Source organism: Rattus rattus, chromosome 17 (assembly GCF_011064425.1).
Source record: "Rattus rattus isolate New Zealand chromosome 17, Rrattus_CSIRO_v1, whole genome shotgun sequence".
In the NCBI taxonomy this organism is placed as follows: domain Eukaryota; kingdom Metazoa; phylum Chordata; class Mammalia; order Rodentia; family Muridae; genus Rattus; species Rattus rattus.
Window position 1 is genome coordinate 39,461,640 of NC_046170.1, and position 16,583 is coordinate 39,478,222.

General features: G+C 51.2%; 1 protein-coding gene across 1 annotated transcript in view; it reads right to left on the reverse strand.

Moving 5' to 3' along the window:
• Positions 1-784: 784 nt before the first annotated feature.
• The window catches only part of Cotl1 (coactosin like F-actin binding protein 1), a 32,725-nt gene continuing 16,926 nt past the window's right edge, over positions 785-16,583 (reverse strand). The window contains exons 3-4 of the mRNA XM_032887874.1: positions 15,455-15,612; positions 785-1,930 (exon numbers count right to left, since the gene is read on the reverse strand). Coding sequence (XP_032743765.1) covers positions 1,820-1,930; positions 15,455-15,612 — 269 coding nt within the window. The 3' untranslated portion in view covers positions 785-1,819. The remainder of the gene's footprint in view (positions 1,931-15,454; positions 15,613-16,583) is intronic.

Consider the following 16,583-nt stretch of genomic DNA (forward strand, 5'->3'; position numbering starts at 1 on the left):
CCAGCAGCATGGTCATGGCCTTGTGACAGGGGAGGGGGATTAGTCTCTAGTTTTGCTTTTTTTAAAACGAAGATAAATATCTACTTCTGTGGTTAAGAATATTAAAGTCTAAGCCAGGAGTGGTGGCACATGCCTGTAATCCTAATATTCAGGAGGCTGTGGCAGGGGGATTGCCACAAACTCGAGGCCATGCAAATGAGGACATCTAGGCATGAATGAGGACCTGTCTCACTATAATATATACATATATATATTTATACACACATATGTATATATACATAAAATAAATATATATGTATATGTATATATACACACACATATATGTATATGTATATATATTTATTTATATACATATATAAAGGGCTGCATCTCAGACCTGTGAGTCTAGCTACCTGGGAGGAGGCAGGAGGATGACAACAGAGAGAGTTGAGGGATAACCTGGGTCATCTGGGCTAGAGTTACAGGCAGTTGTGAGCTGCCCAGAGTGGGTGCTGGGAACTGAACCTGGCACCCCTGCAATGGGGGGGAGGGGACCAGTGGGTTAAAATGCTCCTGAGACAGGAGAAGGCGGTACACACCGGTAACTTCACCACTTGAAAGACGGCCACGTGAGAATTAGGAGTTCAAGGCCACTGTCCTATGTCAAAGGTTTCAGAACAGCCCAAGCTAGAAGGAAACTCCTGGCCTCGTATGCCCGGGGCCCAGGAGTTCCTCCACTGAATTCGGACAAACACACACACACACACACACACACACACACATATACAGGAAGCAGACCACCCAATTCATTTTTCTTGAAAAACACATTTACTTCTGTAAACTGTCGGAATGCCAGAGACGGTCCTCACAGCCCAGCCCGGTGCAGCATTCTTCCCCAGAGTAGTAAGAGCGAGGAGGAAGGAAAAGAACCGTCTTCACCTGCTCCCGAGGAGCCAAGCCTGCCTCAGCTTTCTTTCAAAGCAAACGAAGCCATCTTTGGAATGTGCAGACTAAGATTCCAACCGTAGCTGCCCTTCCAGGTGCCCTGAGGCCTGTGCCAGCCTCCCTGTCTGCAGGGGACCTTTCCATCCTTTGTCATCCTTGAGGCCCTGAGGTTGACCCTGAAACTCTCACCACAGCCGGACTCAGACCTCTCATGCTTCAGAAGGGCTTCGCCAAAAGGGTAGTTTAGACCACGTGGGCGGAGCCACTGCCAGGCAAGATTTAAGGCAAATTTGTCACTTCATATTCGGTCCACGCCAGACCTAAATCTGTTATTGCCAAGCAGTATCTACCAGACTTAGAGCTTAGGCCACTCTGAACAGGGCAGGGGTGGGGCCTGGAGCCCAGTCCACGGGTTCTGAGGAGCATGCGTGAGCTCATGAAGGCTGTAGAGTGTGCACAGCGCCTGGCATGGTGGCCGGCATGGGGCTAGCAGGAAACAGCCAGGGTAAGCTGGGATGGCACCAGGTCAGCCCCAGTAACTCAAGGCCAGAGTAGCTTAGACCAGGCAAGCCATTGAAGGCAGGGGTAATGCCAGGTCAAGGGCCAGTGACAGAGAGGCACCCGGGATATGATGATGTGTGTGACCCTGGCACCAAAAGGACTTTCCTTTAAAACAAAAAGGGGGCGGGGGTCTCAAAGAATGATGCTCTGTGAGCCTGAGAGGGGCCACAGAGGGGAGGAGGGAGGAGAGGGGGAGAGGGGAGAGGGAGGGGGCTGGACACAATGGTGGCGCTGGTGCCTCTCATGGCTTCTCCTCCCCGGTGGGCTGGTGACGTGAGGTGGCAGTCTCCTCCTCGGTGGAGCAGGCAGATGGCTCTGGGGTGTGGGGCTGCAGCTACTCTGACTGAGCATCGTAATTGGCTCCTCCAGCCTTCTTCAGCTCGCTCCTGATGAAGTCTTCCTCTAGCTCCTTCCGATCGCTGATCACAAACTCCTTTGCAAAATTCTGCAAGGACAAAGAAGAGCTCAGAGTCTCGGGGAGGGAGGAGGGGGCAGGTCCAGGGTTGCCCAGGCAACGCAGCAGGAAGCCCCGGCACCCCAGACACTCCTAGTGGATGGCAATGGAAAAAAAAAAAAATGCCGATAGAGACGGTGCCGGAAGCCCAGATTGAGGGGGTAGAGATGTCACAGGGTGGACCCAAGCACGACCCCTAGACTGTCCTCCCTCGCTGTGTTATCTTGAAGGGCAAGTTCCTTTCAACTGTCAAATTCGTCATCTGGGAAAACCTGCCTGGGAGGGTGTGAGGTAGGAGAGCAGTGGGGAGCTGGCCAATGTTTAACTCCAGAAGAGGGGCAGGAGGGAGGAGGGGCTGTAACTGCTGGCACACGCCTTAGGAGGCTAAGGCTGGAGAACTACGGTGATCCGAAGATCACCATGAGCTGCACCGTGAGACCCTATCTCACAGGATTTCAGGAGGGAATGCTGGTAGGAAGCAGGCTCTGGCTGGAGGCTGCTGCTTATCACACCTGTTACTGCTATACCCGGGGTTGGGAGAAGGCAGCTCTCGCATGCTGGTTCGGCCATTACTCGGTCCACCAGCGGGTACCCGGGCCTTCCTAACCGTGTTGAGTTTTGGGCAGGTGTGCAGAGGTTCGTAGCGTCCATTCCACAAACACGCCGTGCTATAGCTGGGGAACACACCGTCACCATAGCCGCTTCTCGGGGCTCGAGGCTTTGACCAGCCGATCCAAGGGCCTGGCCCACGTGAGAATGAAAGAAGCAGGAGGTATCTTATCAGGTAACACTGAGCAGTGAGAATTATGTCATTTTATATGTGGATTATGAGGCACAATAAACCAAGAAAAGCTGCCAGAAGCCCGAATCCAAAGGTTGGGAAATTGCCCACATAAAAGGGCTTGGGGTGGGAGGTGGAGGTGTGGGAGTTCACAGCCAGCCTTAGACAATAGAGGTTCAAGACCAACCAACCTGTGTGATAAGAGGTGCAAAACACACACACACACACACACACACACACACACACACACACTGCGCTGTGGTACGGAGACCAAGCCACAACGCATCAAAATGTGGAAGACTGCAACTATGACCCTGGGACTGGACACTGACAGAAGCTCTGCCTGAGAGAAACAAAATCACCTGGGCACATACAGAAGCTCATCCCCGACTTCGCAGCTGCACGATTCACCTGATTCACCAGATTCACCAGCAGCCAAGCACCCGGGAGAGCTAGCCCCTAAAAGCATAGATGTCCCACACGGTGACGCATTAATTAGTCAGCAGTGAAATTCCAAAGCCTGCTCCAACATGGGTGAACGAACCCTTAAACATGAACAAAACCAGGCAGGCAAGAAGAGCCACCCACTGTCTGGTTCCACCGACAGGAAATGTCCAAAAAAGGCAAATCCACTGAGAAAGCAGACCAGAGGTGACCAGGGGCAGGAGACAAAACAGGAAATGACAGATGTCATCTAAAACGGATCGTGGTAAGACTGCACAGTGCTTGGAGGTGACTGCAAACCAGGAAGGGTCAGAAGACCAGCTCTCTCTGCATGTGGACTACAGTAGCTCTGCCCGATGGCAACTTTTAAAATTCCAAAAGACACCAGGAGGTGGTGGCATATGTCTTTAGTCCCAGCATTCAGGAGGCAAAGGCAGGTGGGGTCTCTGTGATTCCAGGCCAGCCTGGTCTACAGAGCGAGTTCCAGGACAACCAGGACTACACAAAGAAACCCGGTCTTGCAAAACCAAAAGATGGGGCTGGAGAGATGGCCCAGCAGTTAAGAGCACCAACTGTTCTTCCAGAGGTCCTGAGTTCAATTCCCAGCAACCACATGGTGGCTTACAACCATCTGTAATGGAATCCTCTTCAGGTGCATCTGAAGACAGCTACAGTGTACTCATATATGTAAAGAAAATAAATATTTTTTTTTCAAAAAGACATTGTTAAAAGAAAAAAATCCTCAAAGATATTTCAAGAGTATTTTTTTTCGTTAGGTTTTTTTTTTTTTTTCCTTTTTTTCGGAGCTGGGGACCGAACCCAGGGCCTTGTGCTTGCTAGGCAAGCGCTTGACCACTGAGCTAAATCCGCCAACCCCTCAAGATTATTTTTATTTTACAAACAAGACAGAGTCTGAAGACCGAATTGCCTGCCCAAGGTCATAGACCTGGGACTACTCCCTCAGGCTGAGTGTGTGGCTCAGTTCGGTGCTTACCTTAGCAGTCAGGGGGGTCCCAGGTTCAAGCCCCAGCACTGCCCCCCTCACTCCCAACTACTATATGTAGATATAAAGCAAGGGGAGCAAAAATCTTTGGAACTAGGGAGCGGTGGTTAAAATGGTTAATTTTACATTAAATGGGTTTCACATCAATAAAATACAATATAAGCAAAGTTGTCACGGTACCAGAAAGATCCAAGTTCTCAGCTTCCTTGATACCATGAGCAAGGCCACCAAGACATGGCTGGGTATGGAGGAGGGGTTAATATTTGCCAAGAGAGGCAGCCTCACACAATCTGACTGAATCCACCCTCCATACATTAGCCTTTTACCTGGTTAAGATAAGGCCGCTGGGGGGAGAGCTGAGACCGCCTTCTGCAGCCCCAAGTGGAAAGACCACTCCCAGCAGCCCTGTGGCCAGCACTGCTAAGTGTATGCGTGTGACCCAGACAAAGGAAGGCAGTGGCCCGGTCAGAAAAGAGAATAGAGAGTTGACTTGTGTCTCAACTCCCAGCCAAGTGAGCAGCGAGCGGCACAGGGGAGGGGCAAGGGTGCCCCAGCAAGGAAGTCAATGGGGCAAGAAGCCTGAGAGGAAGTTCAAAGTCCTCCGCTTGCTGACAGCCATATATGGCAATGTAAAAACCGGTGTCAGGAACGAGAGTTTAGGAAGACAAGATAAAGACTAAGAAATCTAAAGGGAAGTGTTAAGGGTTGGGTGCGGCTCCACTAAAACCACAAGAGCTGGGCAGGTCACACTACAGCCAGGCAGCGTAGTGAGTAAGCCCAGAACGCTGGAGACTGACAGTCCATGAGTTTGAAGCCAGTCTGTGTTACACAGCCAAACTCTGTCTCAACAAAACAAATGGGCCGCGTGTGGCTCAGCTGGCAGAGGGCATGCGTGCCTAGCACGCAGAGCCCTGGGTTCAAGCCCCGGCACTTTCTAAACCAGGCGTGTTGGTGCAGGCCTGTAATCCCAGAGACAGGAGGATCAGAAATTCAAGACTGGGTGGAGAGATGGCTCAGAAGGTACAGGCCCTTTGCCTCACAGCCTGATGATCTCAGATCCCCACACCGTGAAAGGAGAGGCCAGTCCCTGCATGTTATCCTGACGCTGCATGCTGCGGTGGTGTATGCAAAATCCCCACACGAAGTTAATAGATGTGTTCTGTCTCGGGAAAAGGAGACCAGACTAGTGAACGGTGCAACGAAATGTAAACGGGCAAAATCGTCTACATCCTGCCACAGATACAACACGCACACGCACACACATTCATCGTCTCAAACTATAAAAAAAAAAGATACCTCAAACCCTGAGGCACGTTTAAAACCAAACCGCCATGAAGCGAATGCTTCCAAGTTTCCAAAGTTTACAGAACAGCAGCCATGTGGGGTCGGCCACAGTGAACATTCATTCTCTCCTCTCTGTTGCCACAGAAGACAACTTTGCCTGCAGAGAGGGTTTTTATTGTTGCTGCCTGCAGAGGCCCGAGACGGGTCCTCCGGGGGTTATTACTGTGGAGAAGCAGTGTGGGGGGTGCGGATCCCATGTTCCAGCCCCCACCCCCAGGTCACGACGTTCCACTCCAGCCGTTCCGGGGAACTCCGGAGTTAGAACACAGAATCAGGAGTCCCCATCTGGGTTGAGCGGTTTTCCCCTCCTAGGAGGGCAGTTAGCACTTCTGAAGCCACTGGCGCTCAAGCCACACCCACGGTACCAAGCCGGATCCTGGATCTACGCTAAGCTAAAGCTTCGGGCTGATGTCTCATCAACAATCAGCCAGATGCAGCCTGGTGGCTGATGAATCTGGACCTGTTCTCCTCACTCCAAAAGAGATCACACTGTGCAGCTGAAGTCAGATGTGTGCAGATGCTGGAGGAGGCACTTCCTGTCCATCTGCAGACTCGAATCTCCCCAGGCTGACTAGAATCAGTCCTACTCCTCAGTCCTCAGTGAGGACTCTGACGCGTCACGTGGTGGGACCAATGGCAGTCACACCCAGCCTTTAGCTAACACCCTTGCCCACTCACCTACCCCTACACCGTATCCTACTCCAGGAACTTTCTGGATCTCCTCATACCTCCTATGATCCAGCCCTTCCTATACCACCTTCTAAATGAGTTTACCCACTTCCCTCCAAGCCCATTTATGGGCTCGAGTGACCTGTGGAGGCAACGTTGAAGGATTCTCTTTCCTGCTATTCCTAGGGCGGTTCCTTCCCATCTGGGGAAGCAGAAGAGGCAACATCTTTTTTTTTTTTTTTTTTTTTTTTCTATTTTTCGGAGCTGGGGACCGAACCCAGGGCCTTGCGCTTGCTAGGCAAGCGCTCTACCACTGAGCTAAATCCCCAAACCCCAAGGCAACATCTTTTGATAGCAACTCTGGCAGGCAAAGAGGCCACTGCCCCAGCAGAAGGCTTGGCACAAGTGGTCTACTCTTCCCCTGTAGGATGTGGAGTCTATAAAATGTCCCAAAATGCACGGCTTGGACGGGCACCATGCTGACTAGTTTTATGTCAACTTGACACACGCTAGAGTCATCTGAGAGGAGGGATCCTCACTTGAGAAAATTAAGATCAGACTGTAGAGAAGCCCGGAGGACATTTTCTTAGTGTTTGATGGGGGAGGGCTCAGCCCATCCTGTGTGGTGCAAGCCCCTGGGGTTCTATAAGAAACAGGCTGAGCAAGCCACACCGGCAAGCAGCACCCCTCCATGGGTTCAATATCAACCCCTGCCCGCCAGGTTCCTGCCCTGTTTGACTTCCTGTCCTGACTTCCTTCGGTGATGAACTATGAAGTGGAAATCTTAGCAAAACACGCCCGTTCCCTCCCAACTTGATTTTTGGTCATGGTGTTCCACCAAACCCTAAGGCAGGTACCAACCTCAAGACCTATTTGAAATGACCCCTTGCCCTCTGCCTCTACTCTTACTGAGCAATCAGCTTCGGATCTAAGGGTGACACTAGAGAGTCCCCAGGGACACAGGGGAGTTACCTTCCTGGTATGTAAGTAAAAGGGGCAGAAACCAGGCAACATCAGCGGGCAGCTAAAGCCTGACCCAGGAGCAATGCCAAGGAGCTGCTTACCTGTGTCCCTGGGTGCCAGTCACCAAGAGGCTATCTGTGCTAACAGGTTACCTCCCATCATACTCAACCCTACCCACATTCGAGCACACACACACACATACACACACACACACACACACACACACACACACACACACACACCTAACAGCCACAAGGAGAGGCAGGGAGCAGGACCCAGGCCAGACCTTACTGAGAGCTGTCTTGATGGCACACATGCAGCCTTACGTAAAGAGAGACAGGTGACATTGTGGTCACTCTGAAATTCCGCCAAGTTCACTCACAGTCCCTGGCTCTCACGTGGCCATCAGTGTGTCACAGTGCACAGTAGTTGCTGGTGACTGGGAGAACCCAATCTATTCTGAAAGCCTTGTGGCCACCCAGGAGAGTCTCCTGTCCCAGAGCCCTGGAGCTGGCCTGCTCGGGGACAGCAGGGCGTGGCAGGGATGTGAGGGTGGTGGCTTTGGTGACAGCTTCACAGGCACTTACAAGGGAAGCTGGAGATGTTCAAAAGTCACCCATCTGTAACTGTCCTGGGGCAAGGCAGAGGATGGAACCTGTGGATCAAGGCCCACTGAGCTCACCGACCACCTCTGTTGACAGAGGACCAGATGGGGAAGTGAGTAACTTCAGGTCTTACATCGAAGAGCCCCGGGTTAGGCCCTGCACTTCCTCCTCCACCCCAAGAGTCGCATACCAGCAGCCCAAGGCTGCCCTTCTGGGCACTGTCACCTGAGACTTTCTGGGTTTTCTCCAAGACCCTAGCATCCCCCTAAGGTTTCTAGACAGGGGCTTTCCATGTTTTGCCCACTGGCATTGTCCGAAGGAAGTGGTTCCTTTAGCCATGTCCAAGTCTGGCCTCTTCAGGTTTCCATCAGAACAGCCTGTAAAGGTGACTGGGGGCAGGTTTTGTCCCTACAACCTTTCTCAGATGCAAAGTGGACCCCAGGCTGCTCTCCTTGAGAAAGTGACCCCAGTGAAGGATAGGGCAGAAGTAGGTCTGTGCATGCACACCCATACACACACACACACACACACACACACACACACACACACACACACACAGAGTAGAAGAAGGTCTGCTCATGTGTGCGTGCACACACACACCGCGTACACACACACATACTCACATGAGAGACATACACTGCGCGTGCACACAACACACGCATGCACGCATGCTCCCAGGCATACACGCATGACCCTATTTGCAGGGCTAGATTAAGATATATATAAACATTCTCTTATCCTTGATTTTAAATGGTTTCTTCTCATGAAACCCAGGCTGGCTTTAAACTTGCTGGTAGCCAGGGATGACCCCAAGCTTCTGACCTTCCACCTCTCTGATGCTATGCTTACAGGTGTATGCTACAAAGCCAGGTTTATGTGGTGCTGGGGACCCACTGAGATATATTCCCCAATCCCAAGCTCTTTTTTTAAAGGGTTCCTGACTGCATGGCTTAAACCCAGCTTTCTTGCTAAAATGCGCTGGGAATGGGGTTTAGTCTAGGCTGCCCCATGCTCTCCGGCAGCCTGGCCCACCAGAGCTTCAGTTCCTCCTCTGCAGACAGGAACAGAAACAGTACCACATGCTGGGGCTGTAATGAGGGCTTCGGAGCATGCAGAGCCTGCACACTTGCTGGGTGTGCCCAGAACTAGGCAAGTGCTGACTGGCCCTCAGCCGAGATTTGTAAGTGACGAGCTTCCCTTCAGCCTCAAGCCTGCAGTGAAGCTTAGGGTTCAATGTCCAGGACTCTTTCTCTTCCCCAATGTTCATTTGCAAAGAAGGGCAGCCCCAGGGCTTCCTGGGTAAACATGGAAGGTGCTGGCTATCTCTACCCACCCAGTAGCAGCATCCAAAGCCGGGCTAGAGGATTGCCTCAGAGGAGGAGAAAACCTGCGAGAGGAGAGAAGTGGCTTTCTCTACACCCAAAGACAAGCAGAATAACGCCCCCTCACTGCACCCCGAAACCTGTGCTGGCTTAACACTCACTAAGGCAATCGCTAGCCTATACCCCAAGAGGCCAAATTCCAGTGTTATGGTTCTCTCCAGTAGCCCCTACTCTTCATTCCTCTCAAAGAGGAGAGGGAGAGAAAAGGGTCCTCTAGAAGAATCCACCCCAGTCATCCAAGCATCTGCCTAAGTCCTTGGAGCACAGAGACAAAGAACAGGACAAAGTCCCACTATGGACACCAGAATCCATGGGCAAGCAACACAGGATCACAGCGCAGCTCCATGCTGAGGCTCCATGCTTTCTCTGGGCCCATGTGGGACCCAGGAAAATGTCCGCTGTGCAGGGTGTAGACTCTCTCCCACATGCATGGGCTGAGTGGACAAGACACCCGCTGGTAGCAATCAAGTGCCTTTCTCCAAGTGGAATTCCCCAAGAATTTTAAGCCAAAGACCTCTGAGTTCTGAATAAAAGCAATCAGCCCCCGACAGCCCTTCTTTCCAGGAGAAAAGGCAACCTTGCAGGAGGCTGTGCAGAAAGAAACAGAAGTGCACTGCTAGCCTTCCCGCCCACTCTGTGACCTCCTACACCTATTCTGTGTCTGAAAGACCGAGTCCTTAAAACCCGACCAGCAAGGTATAATTTACTCAAAAAGAGCAGGTTCTTAAGGCAGGCATGACTCATCAAAAAAGGATGAAGGAAACAAACGGATCAGCAGGCCAAGTGGTTGACAGACTCAGATACGAAGGTGCAAGTCACCTTCCTACTCAGGGAGAAAACCAAAGGCACACACAGGAGGGCACATTGTGATGTACCAGAAACAGAATGCAAGCAGACAGATGTCCTGAGATCCTGCTGTGAGCCAGCCCTTGAGCAGCTGATCCCACACCATCCCTCTTTACTTATAGGAAAAGTGCTTGGGACCTGCTTCTCTGCCTCCCAGACATTCACCAAAGCCCTGACCCCGCCTGGCCTGACCTCTGACTCTATCTAGTTCTGGGAGGGCAATGGAGAAGGAAACATACTCCACTCTCTACTCCTGTGTCCATGGCAGACATCACAAATCAATCATGCAGACATTACAAATCAATCGTGGCACCTTCTCTGTCAAGATTCAACCTTAGCATCCTTAACCCAGCGCTCCAAGCAGCCCCTACCTATTGGTTAGCTGACAGGTCAGAGGTCAAACCCAGGCTGGATCCTTAACTAGTGTCTAATCGAAGCTGCCCATGGCTGGGGAACTAGCCACACAAGGAAACACTCACCCTTCATGTAGGAGACCTTAGGTTTAATCTCCAGAAAGAGAAAGAGAAAGAGAAAAAAAAAAATAGGCATAGAATTTCTTGTTCCTAGCCACATGCATGTTTGGGAGTTTCCTCCAAAGAATCAGTAAACAGAATTGTTTTAAAATGACAACACTTAGCCTCAAAAGATGTTCAGTCTCAGCAAATACCAGGCGGTGTCCATAATTCAACCAAAAACCCGAATACATAAGTAAACAGGGGCTCGCTCAGTTGGTAGAGAGCTTGCTTAGCATCCGGAAAGCCCCGGGTTCCACCCCAGCAGGGCACAGCGGCGCACAAGTATCACCTGGACACTTAGGCCTTGTAGGCAGGGATTTCAGGGGTTCAAGGTCACCTCAGCTACATATAAGTGAGTTCAAGATACGTCTGGGCAACGTGAGACGCTCTCTAAAGAAAGGAGGTATATATCTACGGCAGTGCGCTCACCCTATCGGCCTCTTATTTCTTACTTCCCTGTTTCTATGTGTCAGGCTGGCATCCCACTGCTCAGATGAGGAAACAGAGATCCAAGGGGGTGAGGGACCAGAGACATGAGGATCTGTGTGAGCTCCTGGCCAAGGCAGAAAGACTGCACACGGCCAGGCCAGCATTAGACTCCTGTCTGGGGTGGGCACTCGCCAAACAGAGCCTAGCTGCTGTGAACAGAGGCTGCACACGCAAACTGTGTGTGGTGTAAGTCCGCTCTGAAAGGGACTGTACAGAGACAAATAACCAGAAGACAGAAGAATGGAGAGGTGCCAGAAAGGGGGTAGGCAAAGCCCCCCTTCTCGAGCACATGGCCGGGGTATCTGGGCCACCTTCAGGGGTGTTCCATGGTTCTGTGCTATGTACCTTGAAAGCATCACACCCAAGCAGGCAGGCTAGCCATGGGCTGGCAGAGGGTCTGGAGTCTAGAGGGGGACATTAAGCCACAGTTAGCCCCAGAATGGCCCAACTGGCCGAAGCAGCTTGGTTTATGTGGGGCCTCTCTCTGAGCAAAGCCAGTCTCTCTCCCCAGCTTAAAGCTTTCTCAGGCTCCCTAGTGGGTTCTAGGTGAAACCCCACCCTCAAAAAGGTCTCCCTCAAAAAAAAAGAAAAAAAAAAAAAAAAGGTCTCCCTGAGGCAGGGAAAGGAGCTTGCAGCCAACTGTAACTGGATTTCCATCCCAAACGCCTGAAAAGAATGAGATGCCATTATTGTTCTCTGACTTCCACATGCACCCACACACACACACACACACACACACACACACACACACACACACACACATTGTGCACATATACATAATATTTTAAACTCAATAATACACAAATACAATGAGTATCCTAGTAAGAGCACCAGTTGAAGGGGAAGCCCTGGGTCCTGCTAATACTGAACCCCCAGTGAACTAGACTTTTGGGGGAGGGCGGCAATGGGGGGAGGTGGGGAGGGAACACCCATAAGGAAGGGGAGGGGAGGGATGTTTGCCGAAACCAGGAAAGGAATAACACTAAATGTATATAAGAAATATTCAAGTTAATAAAAAAAAAAAAAAAAAAAAAAAAAAATAATACACAAATACAAATGTTTTAGAAAGAGAGCATGCCAGTTAGAGCATTTTGCAAGGCCTGCCTGATTTCACTCTGATGCGAGGCAGTTTGCCATGGCACCGGGCAGTCTCCCCTGCTGGCCACCACATTGTCCTTACAAGCCTACAGAGGCACCAGAACAAAGAGTGGGTGTGCTCTCCCAGGCACCGGCAGACAACAGTGTGGCAGGGCAACCTCAGCCAGGACAGCTGTCTGCTCAGCACATTCCCCAACTCAGGACAGTGTCCCTAGAACGGCTGGGCTTCCTGCAGCCTCTGCTGCCCTGTGGTTGGTGGAGAACGGGACATCTGTCTGGTTTTCCCAGCCATGGAGGGCTCACCTCTGAACACAGACCCTTCAGTGAACTTTCTGACTTCTAATTCCAGACAGGCCTCAATACCTAATCCTCCTGCCTCCACACCCAGATGCTGGGGTTACAGGCATACAGCCCCACCTGCCCAGGAATCCCGGCTTCTCATTTGAATGACCCCAGCTAACCTTACTCCCCAGCAGGCCCCTGAACTGGAACCTCATTGTAGCCCCAAATCATAGCACCCACTCCTGCCCCAAGATGGCGGTCGGGAGTCTTTTACGGAAATGACTACCGTAGAGATAGCAGGCCTCTCTCTTCTGGGGTCCTGATCTTGAAGAATCAGCCTGGAGATTCCCTCTGTTGGGCCAAGGGTGGCCAAATCCAGAGAGAAACAGAACCAGGAGAAGACAGGGAGCCTACTGAAGCCTGGATCCAGACATGAGTCCCTGATGCCCTCACCCTGCTCTGTGGAGAGCTGGCCTGCACTTCTCTGAGCCTGCAAATCCGCAACCAGGAACTAGTATTCTGGCCACGAAGGCTGCACCAGAGAACCCAACCCTGGGTTACCCCTTCTAATGGGTCTGCTTAGCCACCGCAGCCAGTGCTAGGCTCAAAGAAAGCCCCTGTGGGGACTGCAGCTCGGTGGCAGAGGGCACAGCAAAATCACAAGCACAGAAGAAGCAACTAGATGAACAGTCTAGCCACGAGTGGTGGCCCACTTGTCAGCGCTTGAAAAACAGAGGCAGGAGAATCACCCTAAGTTTAAGGTCAGGCTGGGTTACCCTATGTCTACAAAATTAAATTAGAGTAAGATAATAGTGGGGACAGCCAATGGCTCAGTGGGTTAAGGGGCTGGTGGTGCAAGCCTGGTGACTTGGATTTGTCCCTGGAAGCCAAAGAAAGATGGAAGGAGAGAAGTGACTTTATAATGTTATCTATGTGTTCTCGGTGATATATGCACACACACACACACACACACACACACACACACACAATACACAGGCACACACAATACACACACAGGCACACACATACACACACCACACACACACACGCACAGATACACACACATACACATACACACACGACACATACACACACAGGCATGCACATACACACATGCACGCATATACACACATACACACACCACATACACACATGCGCACACATATGCACACATACACACACACCACACACATACACACACATGCACATGCATACACACACGTGCGCATACACATATACACACATATACACACACAGACGCACACACGCGCACACATACATACTACACACATGCACATGAGACAGGATTCAATAAAAACCTACTTTAAATCCAGTGAAGCTGACTACCATGCTTATAAGCCCTGGAACCCCTCCTAGGGTTTCTACAGATAGGGCGGGCCTGCGAGCTACTCAGGCAGTAAGGTGCTTGGCAAAGCACCTCAGATTGACCCTCAGAGCTCAAAGGAAAAAGAAAAAGAAAAAGCAGTGTGTGGCCAGCCACCACCTTCAATCCCAGAACCTAGAAGGAACTCTGTGAGTTCCAGGTCAGTCTGGTCTACACAGTGAGTTCCAGGAAGAAGCCAGACCTCCATAACAGAGAGACCCTGTGTGCTGGCTAGTGGTATGACAGCTTGACACAAGCTAGAGTCATCAGAGATGGGGGAGCCTCAATTGAGAAAATGCCTCTAATAAGATCAGGCTGCAGGGCTGGAGAGATGGCTCAGTGGTTAAGAGCACTGACTGCTCTTCCAGAGGTCCTGAGTTCAAATCCCAGCAACCACATGGTGGCTCACAACCATCTGTATTGGAATCTGATGGCCTTTCCTGCTGTGTCTGAAAACAACAATGTACTCACATACATAAGATAAATAAATAAATCTTTAAAAAAAAAAAAAAGATCAGGCTGCAGACAAGACTGTAGGACATTTTCTTAATTAGTGATCAATGGCCACTGTGGACAGTGCCATCCCCTAGGCTGGTTGTTCTGGGCACTGTAAGAAAGCAGGCTGAGTAAGCTATGAGGAGCAAGCCAGTAAGCAGCACCCCTCCACGGCCTTTGCATCAGTTCCTGCCTCTAGGTTCCTGCTTGTTTGAATTCGTCCTGATTTCTGGCAGTGATAAACAGTGCTGTGGAAGCAAGCATAAGCTGAATAACCTTTCCTCCCTGACTTGCTGTCTGGTCACTCATCACAGCAATAGTAGCCCCAACTAAGACACCTTGTCTCAAAAAAAAAAAAAAATTTTTTTTAAGGCAGCCAGTGTGTCAGCCAGGGAGCCAGGGGAATTTTGTCTTTGTTTTATTACATGAGTATGGGTGTTCTGTCTACATGTATGTCTGTGTACCACATGTACGCAGTGCTCACCATGGAGTCCAGAAGAGGGCATCAGATCCCCTGGAGCTGCAGCTTCACAGGACTGCGGGAAGCACACACGGTCCCTCTGGGAATGCAGCCGATGCCCCTAACCACTGAGCCATCTCTCCCACCCACCTTTCTGCTTTGCCCAGGTCACTTGCCTCCAGGCAACAGCCAGACTGAAGGGCTGGCCACACCTACTCTGGTGACTTGAACAGCAGTTTGGATAAGCTAAAAGAAGCAAGGCCTCTGGCAAGACTTTTTGGGAACTCACGCGCTCGCCTTGCTTTTCTGTATGAATTCAGATTTCCCTTTCCTGAGCAGGCTCCTCACCCACACCGGGAAACAAACAACCTCGCTGTCTGTGGCACTGTGGGGGCTACTGCTGCCTTACTTAAGTTACCTAGCTGTGACCGCCACCATCAATCATCAGGTGCCCCGAGCATGGGTGAACATCGTCCCTACCACAGGAACCGGGAAAGGTCACATCCTCTCCCTTACGTTCCCATGGCCCCCGCTGGGACCCATCCACAATGAGTCTCCACTCTGGTCACCTTGTCTGTGAGCCTCTGGCTGTGCCGAGCTGGCTGTCCAGCTGCTGTGTTCCGGGGTGTAACCGACAAGACGGCAGAGTTCTGGCCCTGGCTGGCACCCTGAACAATGTTAAGATTCTCGAGTCCACCCCACACCCCCTACCCCACCTGGATGGCGCCCCTTGTTGACAGGCAGCAGAGCGTTACCTGGACCACCTCCTTCACCAGGGTCTTGTCTGTCCCCGTCTTGGCACGCTGCAGCCCACTCACGTCCTCTCCGATCCACGTGATGAGGGCAAACTTGGACCTTTTGCTCATGGCGTCGCCAGTGGTGAAACGCACGAAGGCAAACAGCCGGACGTCATCTGTGGCCAAGACAAAGAGAGTGTGGCACTCGGTAAGGACTCCCTGACGCCGTGTCCCTGGGAAAGGCCATGAGCCACAGGTGTTCCCATAAAGAAGGCAGATACAAGTACGTATCCAGTGTTCCATGAATTATAGTGTTTCGTACAATACCTCTGGCCGCCGCCACCAGACACAAAAGAACCCCTAAGTTCTGACAAGCAAACTCTATACACTTTCAGCTGTCCCCCCAGCGACAGAACCACCGATCCTCCCGGCAGCCGGCGGCAGTGGGACATCCATGAAGGCCATGTTACATGATCAGAGGTCAGAGGACAATTTTGCAAAGTGCATTCTCTTTGTTCACCATGTCGGTACCAGGGGTTGAACTCAGGTTGTTGGGCCCGGTGGCAAGCCCCCTTACTCACTGAACTCTCTTGCCTTGCCAGCACATTTATTGTAGAGATATTCTACATTCTAAAATTCTTTTCCTCAAAATCTAAATGTTATGACAGTTGGGAACTTATAAAAATGTCACCGGATTAAAAAAAGTGTGCTTGGGCATGCGCACACGCATGGTTTTAAAAGACACAACTGTGCAACCATCACCAACCATAGCCTAATTCTTGAGCATTCTTGTCATCCACAAAGGAAACCCAGACCCAAGAACAGCTCAGCTTCCAGGCTCACGCAGCCCCTGGCATTCCGTAACCTGCCTCTGTCTCTGGATTCTCGAGATCACTGATCTAGATAGGTACATGAGTAACGTGACAAGGTGTCACACGTGCCCCGTGGCGACGGAGTTAAGTCACTGTGTTCTCAGGGCTCATGTGTGTGTGTGTGTGTGTGTGTGTGTGTGTGTGTGTGTGTGTAAGTGTGCCTGCATGTGTGTAGCAGTCAGAGGACAACCCCGGCACTACCCTTCGGGTACTATCTGCTTCGTTTATTTGAGACACGGTCTCTCACTGGCCTGAAACCCAGCAAGTGTGCTAGG